The sequence below is a fragment of the Dromaius novaehollandiae genome, chromosome 7 (assembly GCF_036370855.1).
Source record: "Dromaius novaehollandiae isolate bDroNov1 chromosome 7, bDroNov1.hap1, whole genome shotgun sequence".
Taxonomy (NCBI): domain Eukaryota; kingdom Metazoa; phylum Chordata; class Aves; order Casuariiformes; family Dromaiidae; genus Dromaius; species Dromaius novaehollandiae.
In genome coordinates, this window is record NC_088104.1 from 17491548 (window position 1) to 17518109 (window position 26562).

At 50.0% G+C, this 26562-nt stretch overlaps 1 protein-coding gene across 1 annotated transcript; it reads right to left on the bottom strand.

Moving 5' to 3' along the window:
• On the bottom strand, positions 1-26562 carry IGFBP5 (insulin like growth factor binding protein 5). Its single transcript, XM_064514760.1, has 4 exons — positions 25269-26562; positions 5839-6065; positions 5528-5647; positions 1-5078 (listed from the first exon to the last, which is right to left on the bottom strand). Exons 1-4 carry the CDS (start codon positions 25597-25599, stop codon positions 4947-4949), a joined length of 810 nt encoding a protein of 269 aa, XP_064370830.1. The 5' UTR covers positions 25600-26562; the 3' UTR covers positions 1-4946.

Below are 26562 nucleotides of genomic sequence, written 5' to 3' on the forward strand. Positions count from 1 at the left end.
TAACTGAATGCATAACTTTATTAAATAAATGCTTTGTCATGAGAAAAGACAAAGATCAAAGAGTAACATAAATTATAAGTTGAATAAATAGTATACAGCAATCTTCACTTTTTAATAAAATGTGAGATTTTTTTTAAGTACAAAATGCTAAACAGAGCATTAAGCTCTTCTTCCATTGTCAGTTTTTCACAAACTGCTTTTTTTTTCCCACCAGTAAGATTATGAGTATTTCTTGTTTACTGGAAAAAAAAACAACAAAAACAAAACAAAACAAATCAACAGAGCTACCGTATGTATGTAAAGCTATAAAAAGCTACCGTAAAATGTGTAGTGAGTATTGCTTAAAGATAAAAACCAGGCAGGAAACTCGGAATCTGGTGTGTTAAGAACTGTGTTATAATGGTAGGTTACTTGCATGGTGATGTCTGTCCCAGTGGCAGTGATGGGGTTGTTGGCTGGGCTAGGGAAGGGAGCACAGTACATAAGGTTCCTAGCCAGGGCCAGGACAGCGGTCTGGAAGCGAGGTGAATTGTTGATTGTTAAATATACAATGCTCCGTTCGGGAAAAAAAATCAACAACAAAAAAACAACAAAAAAAAGAGAAAGTTTTCAAAGGGAAGGGGAGAAAAGAAGGGGGGGGGGGGAGAGAGAGCGGAGAAATAGTGCAAAATGCTCTTGTACTAGTGGTTTTCAGAGTCCACTGCAGTACAGACGAGGAATAACCAGCTGCTTAATGCCACTCCCGGGGAGGTCTGGTTGAAAGGCTGTCCTGACCCTCCTTGATCCTTTTCCTCTCCTTCCCAGCCCAGGTCTCAAACCTGACTTGGTGCAAAGCCTGAGGTGAGGCAGCCGTGGCCAAAGACCCCCGAGCCCTGCGCCTTCCTATGTGGCCACTGACTCAGGAGTCACTGGCGCCTCCCCATTCACCTTGGCACCCCTGAGCCCGGGCTCCCAAATCTTTCTCCTTGTGTTTTCCTCACCGCAAACGTAGAACAGCCCCTCCACCCACCGCAAATTGCTGAGAATGGTGCATCTCATCGCTGCTGGCCCAGGGAGCTGGTGAACCATTTCTGAAGCCAGTCTCTCCCTCAGCCCAACCCCTGTCCCAAATATTAGTGCAGCCTTCAAACAGCCTTACCCTTCTGGGGAACCTCTTTAGAGCGGGTGGCCAGGAAGCTCCTGCCACGGTTGCTCAGTGCCACGGCCCGGGAACAGAGGTGGCTCTGGCAGAGGTGAGGGCAGCGATGCCCCCTCCTTGTTTCCTCTTCCTCCTCCTCAGGAGGCCTCGTCACAGCCATGTTGGTGGGGATGGGAGCAGCAGTGCTGTCTCAGCCCTGGATTTGCAGGGTGGAGGCTGTCTATAGGGAGATGTCAGTGCTTTGGGCTCGCGGAGGCCAGTGGCTGAGACCTGCTTTACAGGCAAAGCAGTGGGAAGCTTGCCTGGGGGAGCGGTGAGGATGACTTTGGAGGCAGCTGTGTCAGGGTGGGGTGACAGACAGGGTCCCTAGTCCTCCCATGCTCAGAGTAGCCCTGCTACAGTCAGGGAGTCATCCTCTGTCCCCCTCCTTTTGGCTCCCTGTGTTGCCATAGGTGTTGCAGTGGTCCACGTCAGGAGACCACTGCCAGGCCCACGGCTAGGCTATACGACCACTGGTGATGGCCTGCATCATGAGCTGAAATCCTCCCCTCCAAGCTTTGGCCCCAAAATACAAGGCCCAAGGGAACCTGCTGTGCCTTCCCCTCCCTCCACTCCCATCCCACAAGCCCACGGCCACCGGGCAGTACGTCTCCTTTCTCTGCAGCCAAAGGCTTTCAAGTTTTGGGAAATCAAACAACAAAACAAACAAACAAAAAAAAGCAAGAAAGAGAGAGAATGAGAGGGAGAAAGAAAGAAGAGAAGAGTATTGGAGGAAGGTGGTACTGGCCTATTACAGTCAGGAGGTTATGCATGGGATCAGCAAGCAGAGGAGACAGGAAGTGTTTGTGATGGTAGCTCTGCGGCCCACAGCTCCCTTGGGGTTCTCAGGGCTCCTCCTCCTCCACCTGCCTTCTTCACCCCCATTCTTCCTCCCACCTTCACCAAATCATTACCCCCCCCCCCCCGCCCCAGTCAAATAGACCCAGCTCCATCAGCCCTATAAAGCCTGGCAGGGTCCTTCCCCTCGCCCAAACGCACTGGTGATGCTCCCCTCTAGCAAAGTGTGTGTGTGGGGCTGCCCTGCTCCTACATTTTGGGGGAAGCCAGATCTGTATTTGGTGGCACCATCCTTCTTTTTAGCAAGGGAGGAGACCTTCAGCTCAGCTCTAAATGCCCCCTGCTGCGTTGCGGCCAGGGGCTGTGTGGAAGTCTCTCGGCTAAACTCAATGCCTACTGTGACTCTGGAAAAAGCAACTGGGGACCCGCAAGGGCAGACGTATGCGGCCAGCTGCAGTCGCCCATGGTCCCGTTGCTCCATGCCAAGGAAGTGAAGATATCAGCACGAGAAATCAGAAGTTTTCCTTAACTTCTGGTCCTGCCCTTCCTTGGACAGGACCCACCTGGAGAAAGGTCTTGCTGGGGCCACGCTCCCACAGAAAGGTGCTGGCGGTCCATGGCCCACCCGAACCGGGGCCTGGTGAGCAGGAGGCAGGAGGGCTGCTCAGTGTGCCCCACTCAAGGGAGCCAAAACTGTCCCCTGGGAAGCTGCTGAGGGCGCCCAGCCAAGCAACGGAGGTGAGCCTTCACCAGAGCTCCTCGGCGCCCCAGTCCCCTTGTCCTGGCTCGGCTGGTGAAGACTCAGCTAACTAGGGAAACTCCTGCCTTTTTGCCCAGCTCCAAGAGGCTAAAAAGGGCTTTGGAAGGAGCAGAAACCCTTCCTCCGATCCAGAGCAAAGGCAGACGATGCCATGCTCTGCGCCAGCACCCTGTGGCCTCCCCAATGCCTCGGGGGACACTGGCTCTGGCCCTGTGGCAACTGCCCACCGCCTCGCCTGCCCCTTCCAGTGGGCAGCACGCAGCGCGGCCTCCTGCAGCAGCTGCGTGAGGCAGACGGAGGAAAATCAACTTGCACTTTGCATCCTTCAGTGACATGGTCTTCAGGAGATGTCCTGCCCATCTCTTCTGGCGTTGCTCTCAAGCCTCGTCAGGTCAGCAACAGTTCCTGGTGTGTGTGAGTTTGTGTCCCGAGACGGCAATGCACAGATCCCACACATCTCCAAAGCAGGGCATTGCTCTCTCCTTTTTTCCTTTTTTTTTGCTGCAGGATCTCCTCCAAACACAAACTTAGCAGAGACCCTTGTCATGGGGAAATGAGAGAAAACAGTCCCAAAATTGAACATAAAAAATAAAAACAATGAAAAGCAGGAAGGCAACTAACGGCTGTCTAAGCAGGCCTGCGTCAGTGGGTCTCTGCGTTGCGGTTGCTGCTGTCACTAAACAAGGATCTGGATCCTGGATTAAACTTAAGGGCTCTGTTGCAAGGATATGATTACAGGGTGGGGAGATGGGGCCGAGGGGAATCAGCTGTGGCAAACGTGTAAGCAGTATCTCAATACAAAAGGATGGAGACTGACATTTTCCAACCCATGGGAAAGGCTATAAACCAGCCTTTAAAAAAAAATCTAAGACAAAACAGTATGTTTTTTTTTCCCTTGGAGCAAATGATTTTTTTGGCTATGAAAAAAATAAAAAAGTGTTCCATAGCTGGTTTTCCTTGTGGTGGCAAAGGGTGGTGAAGATTTCTGGCCCCGATCCCCCTGTCCCACATACACATGCTTAAGTACGGATATTGATGACTATCTGTGGAATCGGCTCAGATGCACACCTCGAAGTTTGCAGGGCCCTGATCCCACAGACACTGATGCACCTCCTAAGTCTGCTCCTGCGCTTAGTCCAGCAGGTTTCTTTTTTGGGGCTGCTCTTCCCCTGTTTACAGTTAAGCCCTCAAAATTGCAGGTTTTGAGGCAAGTTTTGCAAGGAGGCAAAGACACATCTGTGCACACACACGCTCACACACACACATAAACACATGCACGCAACAAATGCTTCCACACCTGGATGGATAACTTTCAGAGTCCAACTTGTCCACAAATAAGGTTTCTGACCTCCCATTCAAGAGGAACTGGATTGAGAAGTATATGTTTCCTTTTCAGATTGTTTCTTTTTAAAGTCCACGAATATTTTGTGTCAGGTATTCGTGCTGTTGCAGGAGCTGTTTTTCCCTCCCTGGCTCATCTCCAGACACAAAACGAACCGTTTGATTCCTCCTCCCATTACAATGCTGCCTGGTCTGTGACACAGTCAGAATCTGCCTGGATCTGGGGCAATTGTTTGAGATGGAAATCACATCGACTTGAGTGAGTCCCAGTGATGTGGGCAGGAAACTCCAGCGGACTGGAGTTAGGAGGGGAAATGTTGTTTGCCGCAAAATTTCCTCTTGAGACCATTTAGAAAATGACTACCTAATAAAAAAAAAAAATTAATCCGCCCACAACCTATACTAGAAAATCACCAACTCAGAGAGCTTCCTACGTCAGCGTAGCCTCTGCTCTGCAGCAGAGGGGTGCAGGTGGCATTGGGGAGAGGCGCAGGCAGTCGCGGGATGGCGGAGTGGCCAAAGCTGGTTTGTCTCTGGCTCTGTCCTTTCCTTGCTAAGTCCTTGTTGTCAAGACGCTGCTGTAGATTCCGAGTCCTCAGTTTCTTCAGGGTTTGTTTTTCTCTTTTCTCTTTTCTTTTCTTTTCTTTTCTTTTCTTTTCTTTTCTTTTCTTTTCTTTTCTTTTCTTTTCTTTTCTTTTCTTTTCTTTTCTTTTCTTTTCTTTTCTTTTCTTTTCTTTTCTTTTCTTTTCTTTTCTTTTTTTCTTCTTACATGAGATGAAAGGAATCGGAGTCCTGGGGCGCAGGGAGGTGTGGAGGGGAGGGTGGAAGGGAGCCTGGGGTAGTGATGGGGCAGAAGGAGAGGGTGCAAGTTCACTCCACGTTGCTGCTGTCGAATGCGTGACACTGCAGGTCTCCGCTCAGGTAATCAGTCCCCGGCAGCTTCATGCCGTATTTGTCCACACACCAACACAAGCCACGCTTCCGGCCTCGGGACGGCTTGCACTGAGGAGATACCCAAGGGGAGAGATCAAGAACTTGCCACAACCTCTGTGTAACTCTCCTGCTGGGTAAGGAGCAGCCCTGTGGTTTGCCTCTTTTACCCTAGCAGTGCAATCCCCTGGGGAAGGGCCTTGCTCTCACTCTCTCCTTTTACCATATCTCCACCCCTGCTCCTTCCCAAGCCTGAGGCTCTCTTAGTTTTCCTTCTCCCCACCACCACATCCTTCAGGATGCTCTTTTTAGGCAGGACTGGGCTTGGAGCTATTAGCAGGGCCACTCAAAACCAACCATGCCCTGTCAGGCTTGCAGCAACCTCCCCATGAGCCCGGCAAAGGAAAACCTCCATCCTTTCCATCTTGGGCAGCAGCAGTGAAAAACCTCTGTGCCTGGGGAGCGTCCATCCCCTGCCCTTCTCTGTCCTGCTTTTGGGGAGGGATCCGCAGGACTCTTACCTGCTTCCGCTTGTAGAAACCTTTTCTGTCACAGTTGGGGAGGTGAACAGCCCGAGGGACCATCCGCTGGCTGCTTTTGAGCTCCTGCAGTGATGCCTCCATGTGCCTGCGGCAAGGGCCCTGCCAAGCAAGGAGAGTGAGGCACAGTGAGCCAGGAGGTGCCCAGCCAGCCCTGAACAAGCACCAAGCTGCGAATGCCCATGGCTCCCCCCGGCACCCACTCTTCAAGGCGGCAAAGCCCTCCTGCAGCCTGCTTTTCCATGAGAGCCCCTTGGCCCACCGCAAAGGAGTAGAGAGAGATGGCTGCTCACCAGCTCAAATTCTTGCCGGAGTTCGGGGATGACCACACGGGGGTGTGCTGTGTTCTCTGCCATGCCCACAAACTTGGCCAAGGTCAGCTTCTTCCGACGGTCCTTCTTCAGGGCCTCAGCTTTGAGCTCAGAGAGGCGCCCAGGCTTAGGCCGGTAGGTCTTGGGTGGGTAGGTCTCTTCTGTCATCTCTGATGTGGTTGGCTCCTCGTGCTCTCGGGATTCCCTTTCTGGGGGGGAAGAGATGCCAAACGATCAGTTCTCTAAGTGCTGATCAGCCTTCCTTTTGCACAGAGACACTCTTGCCCGATCTGAGAAAACATTTTTGCACTAGATAGGAAGGGAATGAATGCTCAAATGAGACCCACAGAAATTTAACTCAGCCTGTTATCCTACAGCTCCCTTCTCAGAAAGCCGAGGATGACACTCATGATACAACCCAGCAGGAAGAAAATGATCCAACTGAGCTACAGCCCATCTATCAGCTGGCAGGGAGACTATGGCAGCTAGCAGGTGCACCACACACAGCCCTCATGCCCAAAGATGCCTTCCTTGAAAACACTTTTCCCAGCTGCTGCAAAAGGTCCTGGCTTTTATCACACTCTGTGGGATGTGGTGTGGCTTTCATATGACCTCAAACATAGAAGAAGGCCTCTGGGAGCACAGAGGAGTCAGGAGTCTAGGATGGGCTCCTACTTAAAAGCCACTACCATTTACAATGTGTCAACGGAGAAGGACTGGTAGGAGCATTATCCTACACCCAGAAAGGACCAGAGGACATACAAAATGTAGTGGAAAAGCCCCTGTTCAGCAGTGGCAGGAGGATTAAGTGGCAAATTCACATCCTACACCCACTTGCAGGTGCAGAAGCAAAAGCCAGGGACACTCAAAGATGAGGTGAGTCCATATTCAAGGTCAGTCACCAACATAGCAAAGCATCTGCCACGTGGTCAGGCAGATACTTTGACAGTGATGCCAAAGACACAACTGAGAAATGTTGCAGTCTGCAGGGCCCTCAGTTTGCAGCCCCTGTGCTACAGTGACCCATGCCTGTGGGACTAAACCAGCCCAGGTCCCTCAGCAGCCGGCAAAGCCCAGGGTAACACTGCAGAGCGGTGCTGTCTCACTGTGACTGTGACCATCGGTGCCAAAAGGAAGGGAGGAGTGTGTTTAAGCTGTACCCACTGCAGTTGCCTTTTCATACACCCTCTCTGATCAGCCCAGCGTAACCTGTCCCGACAGGATGCAGTCAGGAGCTCTGCACGGTTATATATAGGAGAGAGCTGGTGACAGTCTAAACTTAGCTGACTTGTGACCTTTAATACAGCCACTGGAGTGAAAGAGGGTTATTTCTGGACTGAATTTGAATACAGTTTTAAGCTCTCACAGAATCACAGAGTGGTTGAGGTTGGAAGGGGCCTCTGGAGATCGTCTAGTCCAACTCCCCTGCTCAAGCAGGGTCACCTAGAGCATGTTGCACAGAATCGCATCCAGGCGGGTTTTTGAATATCTCTCTGGGCAACCTGTTCCAGTGCTCTGGCACCCTCACAGTAAAGAAGCTTTTCCTCATATTCAGATGGAACTTGCTGTGTTTCAGTTTGTGCCCATTGCCTCTTGTCCTGTCACTGGGCAGCACTGAAAATAGTCTGGCTCCATCCTCTTGATACCCTCCCTTTAGATATTTGTATACGTAGATGAAATCCGCTCTCAGTCTTCTCTTTTCCAGGCTAAACAGGCCCAGCTCTCTCAGCCTTTCCTCATAAGACAGATGCTCCATTCCCCTAATCATCTTTGTAGCCCTACGCTGGACTCTCTCCAGTAGTTCTGTCTCTCTTGTACTGGGGACCCCAGAATTGGGCACAGCACTCCAGATGTGGCCTCACCAGGGCTGAGTAGAGGGGGTGGATCACCTCCCTTGACCTGCTGGCAACACTTCCTAATGCACCCCAAGATACCACTGGCCTTCTTGGCCACAAGGGCACATTGCTGGCTCATGTTAACTTGTCCACCAGGACTCCCAGGTCCTTCTCTGCAGAGCTGCTTTCCAGCAGGTCAACCCCCAACCTGTACTGGTGCATAGGGTTATTCCTCCCTAGAAAGTTTCCCACAGGTCCATTTGGGAAGCAGCCCTTTATTACTCCTTCCACCAGCATCCTAGACTCAGCACCCTCCAAACTGCCCAGAGCAATATAAATGACCCCATCTATCAAATCAGGGACCTGCACATCTCCCTAGTATGGGATTCTCTTGCAATTTTGCTTCATGATGCTCATGTGCCTGTTTTTTCTTGCTAGAGGACTCAAAAATCACTCAAGCCACCAGGAGGAAAGTACCTTATGTCACCAGAGAAGATACTTGCCCAGGGTCCCCCCGCTCCAAATTAGCACCATGTAATGAATGAGCCTAGGCTTGTACTGGAGAACACAGCACAAAGCAGGTGAGGCTCACGGAGCACAGCCCACCACATGGGCAGGCAAACTAGGTCCAGAAAGGAGCAACAGAAGAGAAAAGGTGCTCTCAGCTGGGAGCTTCACTATTATAAGGGGATGATGGACAAGGGATAGGGAAGGGAATCAGGAATGATCTTGTCCCCCAGGAAATTGCACTGCAATGTGCAGTAGAAGTGCACCCTTTGCTGCAAGGTGTTGCAGCAATCCAAGGTCCAAAAGGAGACTGGAGACATCCTCAGTATAATTGCCACCTTCTGCAGCAGTGAAACTCACTGCAATTTCTGTCCCAGAAATTCCCTTTGGCATCGACTGCTGGGGCCTGATAAGGCAGAGCCAGGAAGATTTCCCTGGGCTGCCTCACAATAACAAGGAGCAGGGAAATCTCACACTGGGGCAGACAACCCTACAATAACAAATGAGAGGGGTGCACCTCATTACCTGTGCGATAACAGATGAGAGAGGCACAGTTACTTGGGCAAGCCTACAATAAGAAACAGATGGGGCAAGGTGGCAAAGATTCAGTCAGAAAAACAGCACAGTGTCTCCAGTCCCCTGGACTCACGGTGTAAGTGGCGTTTGCAGAGGCTCAGTCTGCTTATATGGTTGGCAACTTGACCCTCTGCAAATACCTAATTTCTCTGCTTCCTGCAGGCTGCCAGCAAACTAGAGCAAGCTGTGAAGCAGGGACTAACGTGGAGCCCTTTTGACAAGGGGAGATGGGAGACAGAGGAGCCCAGCGCTCTGCAGAGGGACCAGAGGGCTGGTATGCGTCGAAGGCTGCTCAAGCTCCAGCCTGACTCCAGCTCTTCCTGCAGAGCCAGAAAGCATCTGGGACTGATCCTCTCCCTTTCCTCTTCTCAGCATGCCCAGGTCCCTGCTCAAGTAGCAATATGATAAGAGACAATTCTGGTGGGACATCTGTATTTGGGTGAACTGAGGGACAGGCTGGTGAAGAGAGGAAGAAGGGCTGGCTCTTCAGCATCATTGTCCCAGGTGCTGTTATATTGAGATGCCACTGCTGACAGGGGCAATACACATCTGGAAACCCAGGGAGGCAGCAGTAGGGTCTAGTTTAGATCTTTATTTTCCAGTGAGAACTTCATAGTCCCCTTGAGCTCTTTCGTCCACCCTCTGACAACTTTCAGCTTAATTTCCTCCAGCAACAAAGCTGAAGCAGTCCCTGCCTATGAACCTGCCTATCTGTTCCCTAACAGGATAATAACCTGTCAATTTTGACAAACAGATGTCTCCGAGACACAAAGTCCTGACAAGCTCTGGACAGCTGGTGAGAGACCTTCCTGGTGATACCAGAGCACAGAGAAAGGCAGGGCGCAACCTCTCCGAGTCTGGGTACGCAGCACCAGTGCAGCTTACACTGTCCCCAGTGCTCTCTTTGCCTCCTGGCCTGCTTATTGATATGAACCTACAACCACTCAATGCAACTAGGATCAGACACTCTTGTCAGCAGCACATCAGCACCTCTAAAACCCTGGACTCCCCTGCCCCTCCTTCTCCTCCAGCTCGTTCGTTAACCTCCATCTGTCACCCCAGGCTGGCTCATGGCAGGCAGAATTGGCACCACTGTGTGTCTGCTCCCGAGGAGACGCCTGTGGGAGGAAGGCCCAGTTTCCCTTAATGAGCCCTAATAGTCCCTGTCTGAGACTCAGGAAGGAGACTGGAGTTCCTCCTCCCTCGCTGTCAGGATCTGGCCTGCTTCATAGCCCCTTCCTGCTTGTATCCAGGGCTAACTCCCATTGGCATTGCCAGCCCTAGCGAGTCGGTTACAGGCAGACAGCTGTTTGCAGAGGCAGGGCATGCTAAATCTTCTCCATATTTTAGCTCCAGGTACAAGGTATGGGGCAGGAAAACATTACGCATGGTAGAGGCTGCCCTATGCATCCCCAGCGAGGGAAACTGTGGGCAGCAGGAGATGGGTGGATCTCACCTATCCCTTTTCCCCACTCCTTGGGAGGAGATGACCTCTCAGTGGAGGTCCCAGGCCTGCTGGCCACAGGGAGGAGTAACTTTGCGTTGGCCAAGTCAAGGCTGACCAGTAAGCCTAGGGCTCTAGGGCTGCAGTCATCCCAAGGGGGTGTTAATCCTATAGCCAAGGCACGGGACTGAGCTCAACTCAGAGCCACCCCATGGCCTCGTGTCTGATCCTGGTGCTGCAGTACCTGGGGAAAGGGTGGAGAGTGCTCCCAAGAAGGGCTGTTAATGATGTCCTAATTCATACAGACTCCCACAGGACCTGAGAGGCAAAAAATACCCTTAGCATAGTGTGCCCTGTCCTGACCTGAGCGCTGAGAGCATAGTGCCCTTTCTCAGCTCAGGGCTGGCCAGAAGTAGGTCCCTAGCAGGGCCTCTTTTCCAGAAGCCATTTCCACCCCACTTACCCTGCCAGTATAAAAGGGATAGTTTCTGGAAAGCTCCTGTAAGGGTGCCTACTGTCCTTGACAAATACTGCCCAGAACAGCCTGGGCACTTTTCCTGCACCTAGGTCAAAACATGGCCTGAGTGCTTTCGTGCTCCAGACTTTTTGGAAATGTGTGCGGCCCACACACTGTGTGTGTGTGTCTGTGTCTGTGTGCGCGCGCGTGTGCATTTGGGTGTAGGGTGTGTGGGAACCTGTTTAGATTACAGAACAGAGCAGGAAGCTTTTCCAACTGACCAGGAGGCTTGAATTTTTGTTACGGCTTTTCATTGGTTTCTGGCAGGAAGGTAGGAAAAGTACCTATTGACTGCTGCTACTAATGATCCATGCCTGTTACATCCACATGCTGCTAAAGGACTTGCTGTCCCATTCAACAACCTGAAAAAAAGCCATGTGCACCTAAGGAGGACAAGCAAAACCACTACATATGATCTTGATAAACAGCCTTCTTGATTATTGCCATTATTATTTATAGTGTGAGCACTAACATAACACACCTTTTGAGCAGAAAGGTGTTGGAGAAAGATGTAATGGGGATCTCAGTGAAACTTCTAGCATAGAAATGACAGTAAATGTCACCAGTGGGGACCTTGAGAAATTGCCCAGTCCTTCCTCTGCCCTCAAATTGGACCATCTCTGTTCTGAGATGTTCATTGCAAGATGGAAATTAAGGCTTATATTACCTAGGGCTGAAACACAGCCACTTCTAGAGCAGAAAGTATCACCTGTTAAACAGTGCAATGTAACAGTGCACAAAGTCTCTGCACTCCGGTGGAGGATGATTTACCCCTTGGAAAAAGTGACACCTCCCAGTATCCCCATAAAGGGAATATTCCCAAGTGCAGGACTTTGTGAGTGACCCCCACCCTGCTTTTGCAATGGACTCCTTGCGATTTTGGGCTCTGGCAGCAGCTATCTTAGGAGGTTACCAGTTTCTGTCCCATCACTGCTTACAACAATGCTGCATTTTCCAAACCTGTTTGGGTGATCTTTGACACCGTGGCTTTCTTTTTGGGGGAAAGGACAACACTTCAGGATCAGAGACATATCAGAGACAACGTTGCGCCCAACACTGGCGCAAGGGAAGGAAAAGGATTTATGGGAAAGGCTGGGAGAGAGAGGGAGGAATTTTTCCACATGGACTGAAAGAAAGACTTCCCATTGAAATTGGGACCCCAAAGTGCTAATCAAAACCAGATCTGGGTGCTCCCTCCTAGTTTCACCACAACAACAACTCCCTGGCACAAACAGCTGCAGAATCCTATCTATGGCAGCTCTGTTATCTGCCCAGCCTCACGCTGACTTCGTACATCTTCCTGATGGACTGAACACGCATGTGCAGGCAGTGGGAATAATTACTGAAAAGCGATGTTTGTTTTCTCTTGCCCTGTACCTGTCTGAGGGACAGATTCCTCCCATTTCTCCTTCCTCACCCATCCTTAAAGATACTGGTTCTTGCTGGGCACTGGAAAACAACTTCCTTGGGTTCCCCATGGCTGGGAGAGGAGGAACATTAGTGCTGTCCCCCAAAACAGTCTTTCCCTTGCAAATTGTCTTAGAGATGTCCCTACTTTTCTTAAGACAGGTCTTCTCCAGGAAGTCTGTTCTCAGGCCACTGGTTAGTAAGAGCCTACTTTGTACATCACCTCTAGCTCCTATCTCCTCTCCCCACTTGCCCCACTCAGGCAGAGGGGACATGCCTGACTGATGCTGAAACTTCCTAGGATGGGCAGGCAAGTTTCTCCCCAGCCTGGACTTGAACCTGTGACCACGAGGGCAAAATAAAAATCTCCCTCATACTCAGTCCCCTCCAGCCTCGTCAGCACACAGGGGCAGGTGCTGTGTTCGCATTCCTGAAATGCAGGTGGGGAAGAGATAATGCAGGCAGGGGAGGGATGCAGAGTGAGGAGGGTCATCTCATCTCGCGCCCTTTGGCAGCTGGAGCGCACAACTGAGCAAAAACATTCCTGGACTCCCCAGGGGTCACGGGGATTAGCCCAGACAGAAAGGAGCTTTTACTGCCCTAATGAAGAAAAGCTCGTTTACATTTCCATAGCAGGCAGGCACGACCCCCCCCAGCACAGTGGCAAACTTCCCCTCAGTGTCCTGGCCATGGTGATGGAGAAACGAGGCTGTTGGGGGTGGGCTGCTGAGCTGGCTCAGGCGTGATGCCTGCGGCTGGGGGGGTCACTGCTCCGCACCACCGCCCTGGTGATATCAGGCAGTGATGTCAGGCGGCTGCGGCGACTGTCCAGTTTGAGGCTGTTTGGCACAGGCCGAAGAAGGAGCAGCCAGGGCCTGGGATGCAGGCTGTGGCCGGTTCCTCTGCTAACCCAGGGCGTTGGCTCTGAGAGAGCCAGCTGCAATGTGCCTTGGACTTTCAACGAACTTTTGTGCTTTGGTGGGGATTCAGCGGTAGGCCAGAGCGGTCAGTCTGGTGGGGACTGGCAGGAGAGCATGCTGGTGATGCTCACAGGCGATGAAAGACTGGGAGGAGACACTGCACACCAAGAAGGACAGAAAAACAGCAGCCCTGCTTGGAAGGGACAACCTCTGCTGACTGCAACCCCACCTCCCCTAAGTCCCAGTAATACGCAACAGGCATTTATGAGAGATCAATGTCAAATAACACCCATCTGCTAAAATAGAGGCTTTTGGGCTTCACGAGATGACTAAACTACATTTCTAAGTTATTTGGAGGGATAACTGTGCCCTCCAGATTGTGATCTACCCCATCATTCGGCTCAGGCACTGATTTTACAGTGAAATGACATATCTCTGGAGGTCCCAGTTTCTCCTCCTGTGACTCTAGTGGTCTCACTTAGACCTTTGAAGGGCTGATGTTAAGAAAGATAAATCCCACCATCTCTTTTCCATACTGGTCTCCTTACGGTAGCAGGAGCAGTGATAAGAAAACCACTGGGAATATTTCCTCCACTGGCAATTAGGTACCTCATTTGCTGGCAAAGGCTGAAACTTTTGTAATTTGTGAGCAGCCCCAAGGAAGTCTTTAGCAGACAAAGGATCACGAAGCATCCACAGAATGCCCACTCTGCCCCACCATGCACAGTCCCCTACGAAGGCTGTAAGAGCAGAATTCAAATAGTCCATAGACCATAGCCCAAAACTCACTCAAGCTCTTATGAGTCCCCAAAAAAGAGCTCGGGGTATCACCAATACCTTAAATTCCTGCAAGACAAGGGTGAAAGTTACTGAGACCTCACTCTCTTGTCCCACGGGGATGCGCTTTAAGAGAAAGCTATGGATCAGTGGGACCAGGCTCAGAGAAGAGATGGAAAAGCAGCCAAAGGACGGGCAGGACTGAACCTTTGGTTAAGACTTAGCTCTGTTTTATAAAGTGGAGACCCAGCAGGACACTTGGAAAGAGCTCAGAAATGCCTCACAAGGCTTGGAAAGTGGGGACGGGTGGCAGAGGGATGTGCTATGCTGTGGCCTTTGTCTCTCAAGTTACTGTCTGAGCTTTGTTGAACTAGCCCAGTAGACCAACTTTCTCAGGAGATTAATGTCTCCTCAGCAGAGGAGATGAATGCAGATCCTGCCACATCAACTAGGACTCACTTGTAGAACGTGAATATCAGGCATTTGGGCTGCCCCCAGATTCATGTAGGATTCATGGGAAAGGCAGATCATTGTCCTGATGACCTTCATGTCCTCACACTGAGCCAGATGGGGGAGAAATGCAGCCCAGCATATGGGAAAGGAGCTCTCAGGGGAAGAAGCTCACTTAGCACCATTTGGTCTGCCCTGGAAGCACAGGGCCTATCTGTAGGAACAGATCTCTGGGTCAGTGCCACTTCTTCACAGTGCCAGCAAATGCTACAGAGGTGAGAGAGGTAGGGCTATGGGAGCTGGAAGCATAAGAAAGGACTTACACTGCTGCACGCCAAATGATACTTTCCTGAGCTGCCTTTCCTCTCTGCAGCTGCAGAATAAACCCCCTGGAAGTGACCCTCCAGCGCAAAGAGAAAAGCAGGTTTAGATATGGGGAGCTCCTTCACACAGGTTCTTCCTCTACACATTGCTAGTTGTTTGCTCCACAGGCTCCAGGCGTCCACACCGGGCTTGGAAGAGCCAGGCATGAGTATCAGCTGGTGGGCTGGGCTGCTCCTGATGATCTGGGGTGTACAAACAAGAACTAGGGCTCACACAGAGGTGTTGTCTTTGAGCTGGCTCCTTCTCTCCAGAGAGCTCCCAGATCTGGCTGAGGTCAGCTCTTAACACAGACTGGAGGGTTTGCAATACATTTGCAGGGACATGCAGTCCTAGGAGAGGGACTGGGGCTGTGGTCAACCTGCAGTGTAGACTGAGACTTGGGATTCCCAATGATAACCATTTCTGAGCAAGAGAGAACTCAAAACATCCAACCATTAAAACAGTTAGGACACTTTCCAGAGTCTCTCCCTCCTGTAAGCAGATTTCCATTTCAATGAACTGATGCTGATGCGCACCATCTTGCAATATTGCAGGTACTCTATCTCTGGATAGCTGCTTGTATCAGCCTGACATTTCCTGAACAAAATTATCTTCCAGGGAACTGAACTAGCAAGTGGATAGGAACGACGTATCTAGAGATCAGATTTACATCAAGAAGCTCCTGTTGCTGATTCACTGATGATAAGAAGATAAAACATATTTCCTTCACGTCATCTGGGAACTACAGATGTTCCTCATTCCATATGCTTAAACTGCAGAAGAAGGTGAGAGCTGAATTGAAAAATGACCTGGAGAAATCTAAATAAATCATCTTGCAATATGGTAGTGACCAAAACATATTTTTCCTTCCTGGAAAGAACGAAATCATTCAGTCTTTCTTAGCCTTGCACCTTTTCCAACAAATCCACCCTAGTGACTTCTATCAGTTGTAATAAAGAAGGCAAAAAACCCACCACACTGTGACGAAACTAAGACTCACGGAAAAAGATTGTGCGACAGTCTCTGCCTAACTGAAAGCAAAGGTGAGTAAAATTTGGAGTAGCTGGCAGAAACTGGCAGTGTCTCTGCAGGGCTTATCTGTGGCAAAAAGAGAGGAAAAGCCTTCATGGAAAAGAAACATGCCTTCAGGTCCTCTGAATGAAAACAAAAGGGTCTGAACTGCCCAACTGGCCACTAGGTGGGAAGAGATCATGTGAAAAAAGTGCTGCCGTATCCTTAGGAAGGAGGTGTGATGGGCTGGAAGAGAACCCTAAAACATCTAACAAGTTTCATTATTATACGGAAAAGAAGGGGACAAGGAGGACTCTTCAGGATGCAGGTTGTTCAACAGCAGTGATGGAGGAAACGTCACCAGGGAAGACGAGCAGATAGTTTTGCATTCTTTCTGTGGAGTCTTTCTCTAAAACTCAGCTGAATGTAGGCTTCATTAAACATGAGATTTCAAGAAATCTCATGTATATATATGCTTGAAAAGCAGGATGCTGCCAGAAAACTGCCAGTATTTTAATCACTGAAATCCAAACACAACAAATCATAATAGAACCAGGTGCTAAGACCTTAAAAATACAACCATAACCAGTAAGAGTGTTCCCGAAGGCCATCAAAGGCCATCACTGTGGATGCTGTAGCATTTTACCCTGAGAACAACATGTTACTAAGGGGAAATCTCTGTGTTAAAGGAGATGATCCTGAGGAGAAGGTGTCCTACCAAAGAGATAGCTACTAAAGTTTACACTAAGCTTTCTGGACTGCTTATGGGATAGGGTGGTCTTGCCTTTTGGTACAGATTTTGAATCCAAACAGCAGAAGCTCTTTACAACAGGCCTACTAGAACTGAATCTAAGACTTTGCTCCCACTGGAGGTTGGAAGTTTCCATCACAAGATACATCCCCACTTATGTTACTGTCATCATCCTCAACAGAGAAGCCAACAATTGAGACAGCCAAGAAAGCTGAGCCCCTTGTCCCCCTGCAAGAGATGAAAGCACACCAGGTAGAGTCTGGAGATGCACCTGTGTCAGGTGCTGGAGAAGAACTGGTCAAACACTGCAAATATTTCACGTGTGCAACTGTGATTGCAACTCCCAGCATAGCCTGGATTAATTTCTATGCCTTCAGCCCAACTTTCAAAGCTCTGCCTTAAACCAGATGGAAAAGATCTGTTAGATCATCCATTGCTCATCTCTTTGTCAGCACCAGATGACGCATCGTCACATGTACTATCCAACCTGACTTTTAAGAGCTCTGAGTGATGAGATTTCAACCTCTGCCCTCGGGATTCCCTTCAACTTTCTCAATGAGTCCTTCGGTCAGCAAGCAAGTAGAAGTCCATATACCACAAACAAGTACAAGTCTGATGTTCACATTCTGACAATATTGTTAGGCAGAAACTTGCCCAAGCTGGATCTCAACCTCTGATCCTTGTCTCTCCTAGACATTTCCCCTTCCTGCACAGAACCACAGCATACATCATCTGATTCCCTTTGTTCCAACATGATGGTAAGTTGCTTTCTCAATGTTAAAAAAAAAAAAAATCAAGAATCTCTTGATGGACCAAAGCGTGCAGACCTCCACTTTGTGCTCTGAAGTTCCAAGAAATAACTGACCACCCTTTGTAGTAAGTCCTGGGCCTTTCTGGAATTATAAATTCCCTGTTGTGCTTCACTGTTTTTCCTGCAACCTCAGGCCACCCCTGTTGGTAAAAAAAACAAAGAGCAAATGCTGAAATGGCCAGAAAATGAAGGAGTAAATTTTCACTCATTTCTATTGTTTCTTCAGGAAAGCAGGAGTCACATATGAAAGCAAAGGGATTGCCTCAGCCACACGTATGTCTATCATGACTGTTAGACAGGTAAGACATACAATTTGTCCCTAATAAAACTCTTATTTTTTTCCCGCACCTCCTGTAACTTAGAAAATGAAAGACAGCTACCCACGGTCCATGCATTTCTGCTTATTCACTGGCCTATTTAATTACTAGTTCCTCATCATTAGCCCAATGCATAACTTGCAGTTTCTTAAGCATGAACAATAAAATGGTTTGTTGATTTAATTGTCTTCAGAGGATGAATCCCACCTAAACCTGGAAACAGAAAATATTTCTACTGGTTTTATAAAAAAGAACTGTGACTTCTAGCCAACTTTGCCCTCAAAGTTACCTTTAAGATGCCTTCACTCTGTTGTTTAGCTGGGGGATCATTTCCTTAAATACCTGTCAGGATTACCTTCTTGCCCTTAAATAGCAACTAGACCAGTTATCTCTATCAACATAACAATTATCTCCATCAGTGGACTAGCTGTGTCCATCCAATAAGAAAACAAACCAAACTCTGCAAAAACAGTCCTCAAGGCAGGCAGGTGCTAAGAGCTTTCAAATCCTACTGAAGTCAACAGCATCTTTGGGCTTTTGACCTCACGGTCTTTAGAGTACCTGGCTCCCATTGAGGGAATTAGGTGTTCAAAGGCCTATGATGCTCTGGGCCTCAAGGCCTACAAAAAAGGTGTTCAGCATTTTGCAGGATCAAGTCCTACCAGGCTAATAGGAATTAGGAAATGACCTGTCAGTTCACTGAGGTGGGTGTTGAACAGGCATTTTCATATTCTGCGTGAAAGAGGCACTCTCACAGGGAGTGTGGGCATGAGGAAAAGTGCTGTGAAGATGACAGGGGTCTGGACAACGAAAGCAATAGAAAAAGCAAGGCTTTATGCAAAGACACTCAAGACATGCCCACTGACTCCACAAACATAAATTTAAGATGCCTCTTCAAGTTTAGCCTGCTCACCAGAGTCTTTCTGCACCCGCGGGAGGCTTGAACCTTTCTTCAGGTTTAGCTTTAGGCAAGCGTGGTCCCCCAGCCAGAAGCTGCTAGTTGTAGGACAAGGACTGATGGATAGTTAGTACACTTGTTGTGGAAACATCATAAACAGACAGGAGATCCACCAAAACATGCTGAGAAATGGCTTCCCTGAGAGTAAATTTGCCCACATCAACCCATCAAGAGTCCCAAATTTCTGCAAACACATTATGCCTGCTCCTGCTGGGATTAACTGTGAGCCAGTGGATTGACATAAATACTAAGCGGTCCCCTTAGATCACTAGCATCAAAGAACCATTTCAAAAACAACATCTTGCTGAGAGTTCCCTTGGCTACACAGCTGAAGGAATAAAGAGAGTCTCTTGTGGGGGGAAAGTGGGGAGAGGGTGGGGGGCACTTCACTCCTTCACCACCAGATGCAGTGCAACCCTTCCTGGATTGGTTGATGCATCAGACATGACCCATGTCCAGCTATCTCAAGCACTCACACTGAGCAGGCCCAGGGCTCAGGACTGGCCAGCTTGGTCTGCACACTGCTGCCAGCTCTGCATGCAACCCCACTGGAGACCCTGGCATGAAGGTTTTCATTAAGTGGGCCTGGTGGGTCTCAGTCTTAGGAGACCCCAGTGCAAGGGAGGCAGTTTATCCTCTCTCCTCCTCACTGGCAGAGCTGCCTCATGCATTTTGCCACACTTGTCCTGAGGATAAAGAAATAATACATGTCTTTCTACCTGCGAAAAATCTCCTTACAAATGACTATATGGTCATTATTCAGGCTGCCAGTAAGTTCACGCAGGCCAAACTCTTTGGATCATCTTTGACTTCTACACGCAGCACGTGTCCAGATCCTGATGAGTCTTCCTCCTCAACGCCAGAGGTTGTTTCTCCTGTCCTCAGCTTGCTATGTCTCAAGTTGTCATCCTTTCCCATCTCAGCTCTTGTCCCCGGCTTTTCCAAATGCTGACTGTGACTGGCTGAGCAAAGAGCAGTTGCCAGGCTCCCCGCTCACCTCTGTACCCTGGCATCTTCTCCTCCACCGATGCCGGCAGGCGCCATGGCCCCCTGCCTGCATCCTCCAGTCCTGCTGTGTGCTATTGCCTCATTTGAGGTGGATTGACTGCTCTCAGCAAGCTGTAACCTGTCTAAACCTTCACTGGGATATCCTTAGCTACTAAGGCCAACAGGGTATTTAACTGCTACTGGCTTAGACTATCCAGAAAAAACAACCCATCTCCAAACACTGTGTGAGTTCAGATCCATGCAGCTGGCTGGGGTGTCAAGAGTATCTTGCCTCTATCTCCTTTCTTCCCTCCTGTTGTTTGATATGCTCAGCTGCTGCATCTTATTTCTCAGCCCTCAGCAGGAGAGGATAGGTCAGGTTGGTCTTTACAACATTATCTGATCTTTATGTCAAAATACCTACGTGCCAGTTGTAAGCAGAACTACTGAATGGAAAGAGTGATTTTTATGTGCTGCCTGGAAACCATTCTGCCCCCAGACACAAAAATGCTCCATGTGTGTGTCTGTACACATGAAACGTTTGTGTGGGTGTGCGTGGGTGTGTGAACATAGGTACCTGTGTGCATATGTTCATATGCATATCTTTCCTATGCATAAAAATCTTGCTGCTCTGCAGCCCACACTGAGGGACAGGTGTGTTCCAGCCAAATTCTACTTTTATTTATGTCTGACCTTGAATTTGCACTACTAAGTGCTTGGTAGAAAACAGATCAGATTTTCCTTGCCATGGGCTGTTATCTGCTCTGTGACATAGCACAGGTGAAACAAGCTGCAACTATTCTTAGAGGCTCGCCCCACTGAGCAGAGGAGGAACAAGCCCAGAGGAGGTTGAGCCTTCTTCCTCCCCTTCCCAGACTGCTCCCAGCCCTTCCAGTTTGGATGAAGAGCACTGGAACCACCACCGCTATAACGATTCCTGCAGCTGCTCCTAGGTTTTGGATGCAGTCGGGCGCGCTCATAACTGAAAAGCATGAGAAACCTTTTGATCCAGTGTGAGTAAAACTTCCAGCGGACGTTAGGAGGAAGCAGAGCACTGTGCTATGTGTGCAGGCTGCCAGGAATAGGGATGCAGCCTGTTCGCCGCCTCTCCTCTCTCTCTTCCTTGGCTGTACTGACATACACGTGCCAAACTAGGCAACGGAAAGAAACCGAGGGGTGTCCTGAAGCTGGCTTGCACAGAACCTACCCAACCTCTCCTACCCCTTTCTTCTGAGTCTGATGGGATGGGACAACTCACACCGCAGACATGCAAATGCTTCCAGTCACACATGACTGTATTCATGTCATTGACATGCCAAAGCCACAATAGTCATCTGAGCACAGGATGCTTGTGCTTAAATATTGACATGAGCAGGCACAGTCTTCCTCTAGCTTCCCTCAGATTTGCTGGGGCTCCCATTTAAGGTCAGCCTCCATTCTCAGTTACAGTGGTACAAACTCTGGAAGGGCTCCCTTGATTTACCTGGAGTCAGTCCAGATTTACAGCAGTGCTCATGCGGTCAGGATCTGGTCTATCACACACGCACACAGGCACAGAGCCACGTCTTTTCTCCGGTGAACTCTGCTAGCACCAGGCAAGAATTTCATTTGGATCAACTACTTAATATTCTTGCTCCTTCCTTAGAAACCAGGCTGCCGAAAAATCTTTCCAGCCAAGGCCCCTCCTTTCCTGTTTGAACCACTCCATCCCTCCCTCCCCCACAGACACACACACCACAAAAAACCCAACTTTCTTGCTGGCACCTGATGGATTTCACCGTCTTTTTTTTTATTGTTATTGTTGTTGAAACTTCAGATCAAAAAAAAAAAAAAGGAGTTTTTCCTGTTTCGGATCCGAGGCTTTGCAGGCCTGTTGCTACTAGCTTTCACCTGGACAGCTGGAGAGCTGTAAGTGGCTCTGCTTCGCACAAAGGACTTGCCACTCGTCACTAGATGGGTTTTTCCCTGAACAACATGTGTTTGTAGCCTGATGTGTACAAAGTGCCCTGGTCCCATGACCCCTGCCCTAACCCTCACCCTCGGCTCTCACCCCATGCACCCCAGCCTTGGCATGGAGCTGCCCACCTGCCCCACCATGTCGCAGCCGCTCTCCCACAGCTGCTGTGTGCCGGCAAAACCCAGCCCTGTGTCACATGCACTGAAACACGGAGGGAAAGAGTGCAATAAGGAGGAGAGGGGGGGAAAATATGTCAGGCAATGATAAAGGACTACATCGAACATGAGAAGCAGGAAACTTGGGCTCCCTCAGCACTTCTCCTCCGCCTACTTCCAGCTGACGCAGCAAAGACTATTTTCTTAGTGCTAATTCTGCGCCCCCCTCCTTCCCTTCTGGTTATCATTGGCTCATGGTTTCACGAGGAAACTTGCCAAGTCTTGCTTGCTTTCTAGAAAGAGAGAAGGAATGAGAGGGAAGAAGGAAATATTTGACAACCTTTGTTTTTCCATGAGCCTTTTTAGGGCAGCAGGCTCCAGTTTGTGCCCTCCTCTCCTCACAGAGCTCAGCCTGACCTTGCTGTCTCAGCAGGAGGAAGTCTGGTGGAGCATGGGGAAGAAAGATGGAATGATGTGGTGTATTTCAAACAAAACCTAAACAAAATAGGAAAAAAACACAGAATCCTGAAGCCTGTGCCATAAATGAAGCTCATTCATGGTTTTTACCAGGAATGTCAACTACAGCAGTGATGTTTGGCTTTTGGTAAAGGACAGTGTGTCTATTGTGTCCTTTAGGAATACAGGGACCACCTTGTCAATACCTACACATCAGTCTACCTAAGATGAGTATTACCAAAGCCTTGTAAATCCTGAATTTGCTTTCATTTCTGACCTCTTCACAAACCAGGAGCACATCCTGCACAGCAGCTCCAGCATTTCTCAATACCACTATGCCCAATTTACAGACGGTGAAACTGAGGCACAGTGCCTGGAACCATCTTGCTACAACATAAAACAGCTGGTCTATGGAAAAGCCAAGTCTGGCCTCCCAGCCTTGGGCTCTCTTGCAATACTGCTTACTGCGTCTCCACCATGACTATAAGGAGGAAAGCATCTCTGATTTAAATTGAGCCAGTGCAAGAGCAGAAATAGATAGAAACGCAGTTTGATCTTGTCCTTGCCACTGTCACATAGTTTATTCTGCAGAGTGCTGATTCTTTCTCAGCGGTTCCCAGCTTAGGGCCAATTTTGGTCATTGATAGATTGTACAGCCAGGCCAGCTTCCCCAGCACACAGTCCCTGCGCTGCTGGCCAAACTGGCAGAGGCCAGAAAGTTCAAGTCAAACTTCATTTCTTTCCTTGCCTCGTTGCTTAGTAACTTGCCTATGAAAATATACTTTGTTCTCACATGCTACCAGTTGAATGCCAAGAGAATTTTTCCCTCTCCCATCCTCAAGAATTACTAATTTATTTTTTATTTCTTTTTGCAATCTCACTAATCTCCAGAGAAGCCTGCTGGTCTCCCATGGCTTCCTGCAAAAGCCTTTCCAGTCGAGAGTCAGTTCCCGGCTGCAGACAAACCCGTTCAAAAGAGCCCCCTGCGGCACTTGAGGAGTCCAAACTGGAAGTGCAGGTGGTGCTGGGGGTTTGCATTTGCCACAAATCTGCAATTGTTTTCCTACTCCTCTCCTTAGTCATCCAAAGGATGCTCGTGGTCCCAAGGCAAACAAAAGCCAACCATGCTACGAGGGGACCAGCCAAAGGATTCACCCAAAGCACCTGACAAAAGACCAGATTCCTTGGGAAGAGCGAGGCAGGTGGAACGAAAGGAGATTCACACTGGGAGCCAAGATCGAAGCTTCTCTGTCTGCAAGGGGCACCCTTGCTACATGCCTGAGGAACAGCGGTGCTCTCCCAGTGGCCACTGCATTTTAGCTGAATAACTTGCTTTCCTGACCACACTGCCAGCCTCCCAAACACACACACACATGCAGAGTAAATAAACACTGCAGATGACGCGCTCAGGGATACTTTGCATAGTTCTGCTGGGGGCGGGTTATTGCAGTTTCCTGGGCTCCAAGATACGAAATCAGCTCCTATCTTACCCTCTGCACCCCATGGTACCCTGCACAGGTTTCCCTCCTAACCCTTAGCCCTTCCCACTATCTTCCAGAAGATCAAGATCAGCTTTGTTGTTTCTGGCCAATTTTAAAAAAGGCTGGACAGTTATATGTATACATATATATGCAGACACAGAATCTGGGTTTGGTCTACGGGATGAAATGTAACAACATGACCACTGCCTGCAAGCAGCAAAGGGGAAAAATAATAAAAGCAGCAAGATTTATTAGGTGCTAGAAAGGAGAAACGGATTCCCATTGCACCAGTATAAGCAGAAGCTTGCTAACAAGCAAAAATGACTTTTTCCTTGAGAAAAAAAAGGGGGGAGCTTATTTCTGGGTTTCTTTTGCAAATTAGTTCCCCTGCTCCCCCGGATACAGAGACATCCTCCCTGCCTCCCCTTCATGGGGTGACAGAAACACAGAAGTATTTGAAGAAGTAGAGTGAACATGTCCTTGCAAAACCTATGGGATCCAGAAATGGGAGTTAAGCAAGTGCCAAAGTGAAGGAGCACTTTCTTTCATGCTTTTGTCATGTGAAAGGTGCAATGATTTCAGAAGCTTTGCTTTGCCCTGGCGCTACCACACCAGCCTTCAAGCTTACTTTTAATATACTCTTTCGGATTATCATCCTCTTCATTATTTTTGCATTCATGGCTTCCCCATCCCCAGTGCACCTGCTCTCTTCCACTCCCAGGGTTAAAATCCATTGCCCAGCAAAGACCTCCAGCAGCAGCCAGCCGGGAAGAGCAGGCTGCAACAACCACAGGGAGAAAGCGGGAGGCTGAATTTGCCAGCAATAAATCCCGGGGCTGGCTGAGGTCTTGGGGACAGGGTAGAAGGCTGCAAAGAGGGAGCCCTGCACAGAAAGCTCCCTTTTATCTCATGCTGCAGAGTCCAGCTCGGTCCCCAGAGCAAGGTGGAGGGTATGGGCAGAGAAAGGGGGTCAGGGACAGCGTGGGGACTGGGATAGAGGAGAGACAAAAAGGATGCAATTGAAGGGGGGAATGCAGCTGGGACTAAAAGGATGCAACTAGGGGGGTTGGGACTGGGATGCAGCTGAGACTAAAAGGGTTCATCTGGGGAGCAGGAGAGAAAACCTTTCCGGGTGGGATGGGGCAACCCAGACATCAGAAGGGAGGTGATGGAAAGGGGCTGTAAACTGATGCAACAGGAGGTATGACCGCGGCATGGATGGAGGGATGGATTGGAGGAACAGCCAGGGGCATGGAAGAGCACCAGGAAAGATGGAAAATCAGCCGGGGGTGGTGGTGGAAGAGCACCCGGAAGATGGAAAATGGGAATGTGGAAGATAACCCGGAAAGATAGAAAAGCAGCCCGGGGTATGGAAGAGCGGTTGGGGCGCTGGGGGGTGGAAAAGCAGCCGGAAAGACGGGAAGGTGGCCGGAAAGATGGAAAAACAACCGGAGGCACCGAAGAGCAGCCGGGCGGGGGGGAAGGGAAGAGATGGAGAAGCAGCTGGAAAGATGGAAAAGCAACGGCGGCGCGTGTGTGAAAAATCAGAAGGAAGATGGAAAAGCAGACGGAAAGAGGGAAAAGCAACGGCGGCCATGGAAGAGCGCCTGGAGGGTCGAGAAAGCAGCGGGGGGGGGGGGGCATGGAAGAGCCGCCGGGCAGCCGGCAGGGCAGCCGGGGAGGTGGTAGCGGCGGGGGCGATGCGAAGGCCGGGGCGGGGGGCACCACTCACCCGTCTTGGCTTGCTCGCGGTAGCTCTTCTCGCTGAGGCAGACGGCGGTGCCGTGGAGCAGGGCGTGCAGCGGCTTCTCCTCGCCCTGGCGCGGCAGGCAGCGCAGCCCGCGGGCGCAGCGCTCCGTGTAGACGCCGCAGGGCTGCCCGGCGGGCAGGGCGCAGGTGAGGCAGCAGCCGCAGCCCGGCTCCTTCACCAGCTCGCAGCCCAGCGGCGGCGGCGGGCAGAGCGACAGCGCTTTGCCGTCGCACGGCTCGCACTGCACGAAGGAGCCGAGGCACCGCGAGAGCCCCGGGCAGGCGCCCAGCAGCACCAGGAGCCGCAGCAGCATCGCGGCGGGGATGCTGCGGGACGGGCGCGGGCGGTGGCGGCCGGGGCGGGCGGCTCGCTCTTTTGCGCTCTCTCCTTCAAAAAATTTCAAAAAAGCGAAAAAAAAAAAGGGGGGGGCGGAAACCGGAGCCCCTGCTGGCGAGGACCCCCCGCTCGGGTTTATTCTTGGTGTGCGAGACCCTCCTGCTTTTCTTTCGGCTTTGGGCGGGGGGGTTGTCTAGGTTTGCTTTTGTCTTTTCTTTTCCTTCTTTCAGTTTTTTTTTTTTTTTGGCCTCAAAAGGGGGGAAATCCCACCGCGATCCGCGGGAGCGCAAAAAGAGAGGGGGAGGAAAAGGGTGGGGGGGAGAGGGAGAAAAGCCTGCAACAGGTTGCAGGGGGAGGCGTGAGGTTTGGGGGGGAGGGATGGCAATTTCACACACTGTCACACACACACACACACACACACATACACACACTTCCCAAAGGGCTGGGAGGAGGCAGGCTGAGGAGGGAGCAAAGTTCCTTGAAAACCAGTGTCCGGCTCTTAATGCATCAAAGCGGTCGGGGGGGGGGGGGGGCGGGGAACGCAGGAGAAGGAAGAGGGGATGCAGAGCTCCCCTTCCCGCCCCCTTCTTCTGCAGGAGGAGAAAAAGCCTCTCCCGACGCAGCGAGCTGCTGGGAAGCTTGGTATGAAGCAAAGTTGTGTTTCGATCGGCTCTGTTCAACCCTCCCGCTTTCCTCTTCCAAGATTTGCAAAGGCAAAAAAAAAAAAAAAAAAAAAAAAAGGCGAAAAGCAAAAAAAAACAAAAAAAAAGTTTTCTGCTAAGTTGGAGTATTTTGTTGCAAAGTCTGCAGAGGAGCGGTAAAAACAGGGAGAAGAGAAAAAAAAGGAAAAGAGAGGAAAAAAAAATCCACTTTGTAGATCTCCCAACACTTTTCCCCTGGAGAAGTTTCTAAAGAGACTGAATACTGCAGAACAGGCTGT

What these genes read in the sequence shown, in the direction of transcription:
- IGFBP5 (XM_064514760.1), bottom strand. Translation starts at nt 25,599, where the DNA reads ATGCTGCTGCGGCTCCTGGTGCTGCTGGGCGCCTGCCCGGGGCTCTCG. An exon ending in CCGCGAGCAAGCCAAGACGG is followed by an intron (nt 6,066 to 25,268) that starts GTGAGTGGTGCC and finishes CTTCCCCCCCAG; the next exon opens with AAAGGGAATCCCGAGAGCAC. An exon ending in TCCGGCAAGAATTTGAGCTG is followed by an intron (nt 5,648 to 5,838) that starts GTGAGCAGCCAT and finishes CTTGCTTGGCAG; the next exon opens with GGCCCTTGCCGCAGGCACAT.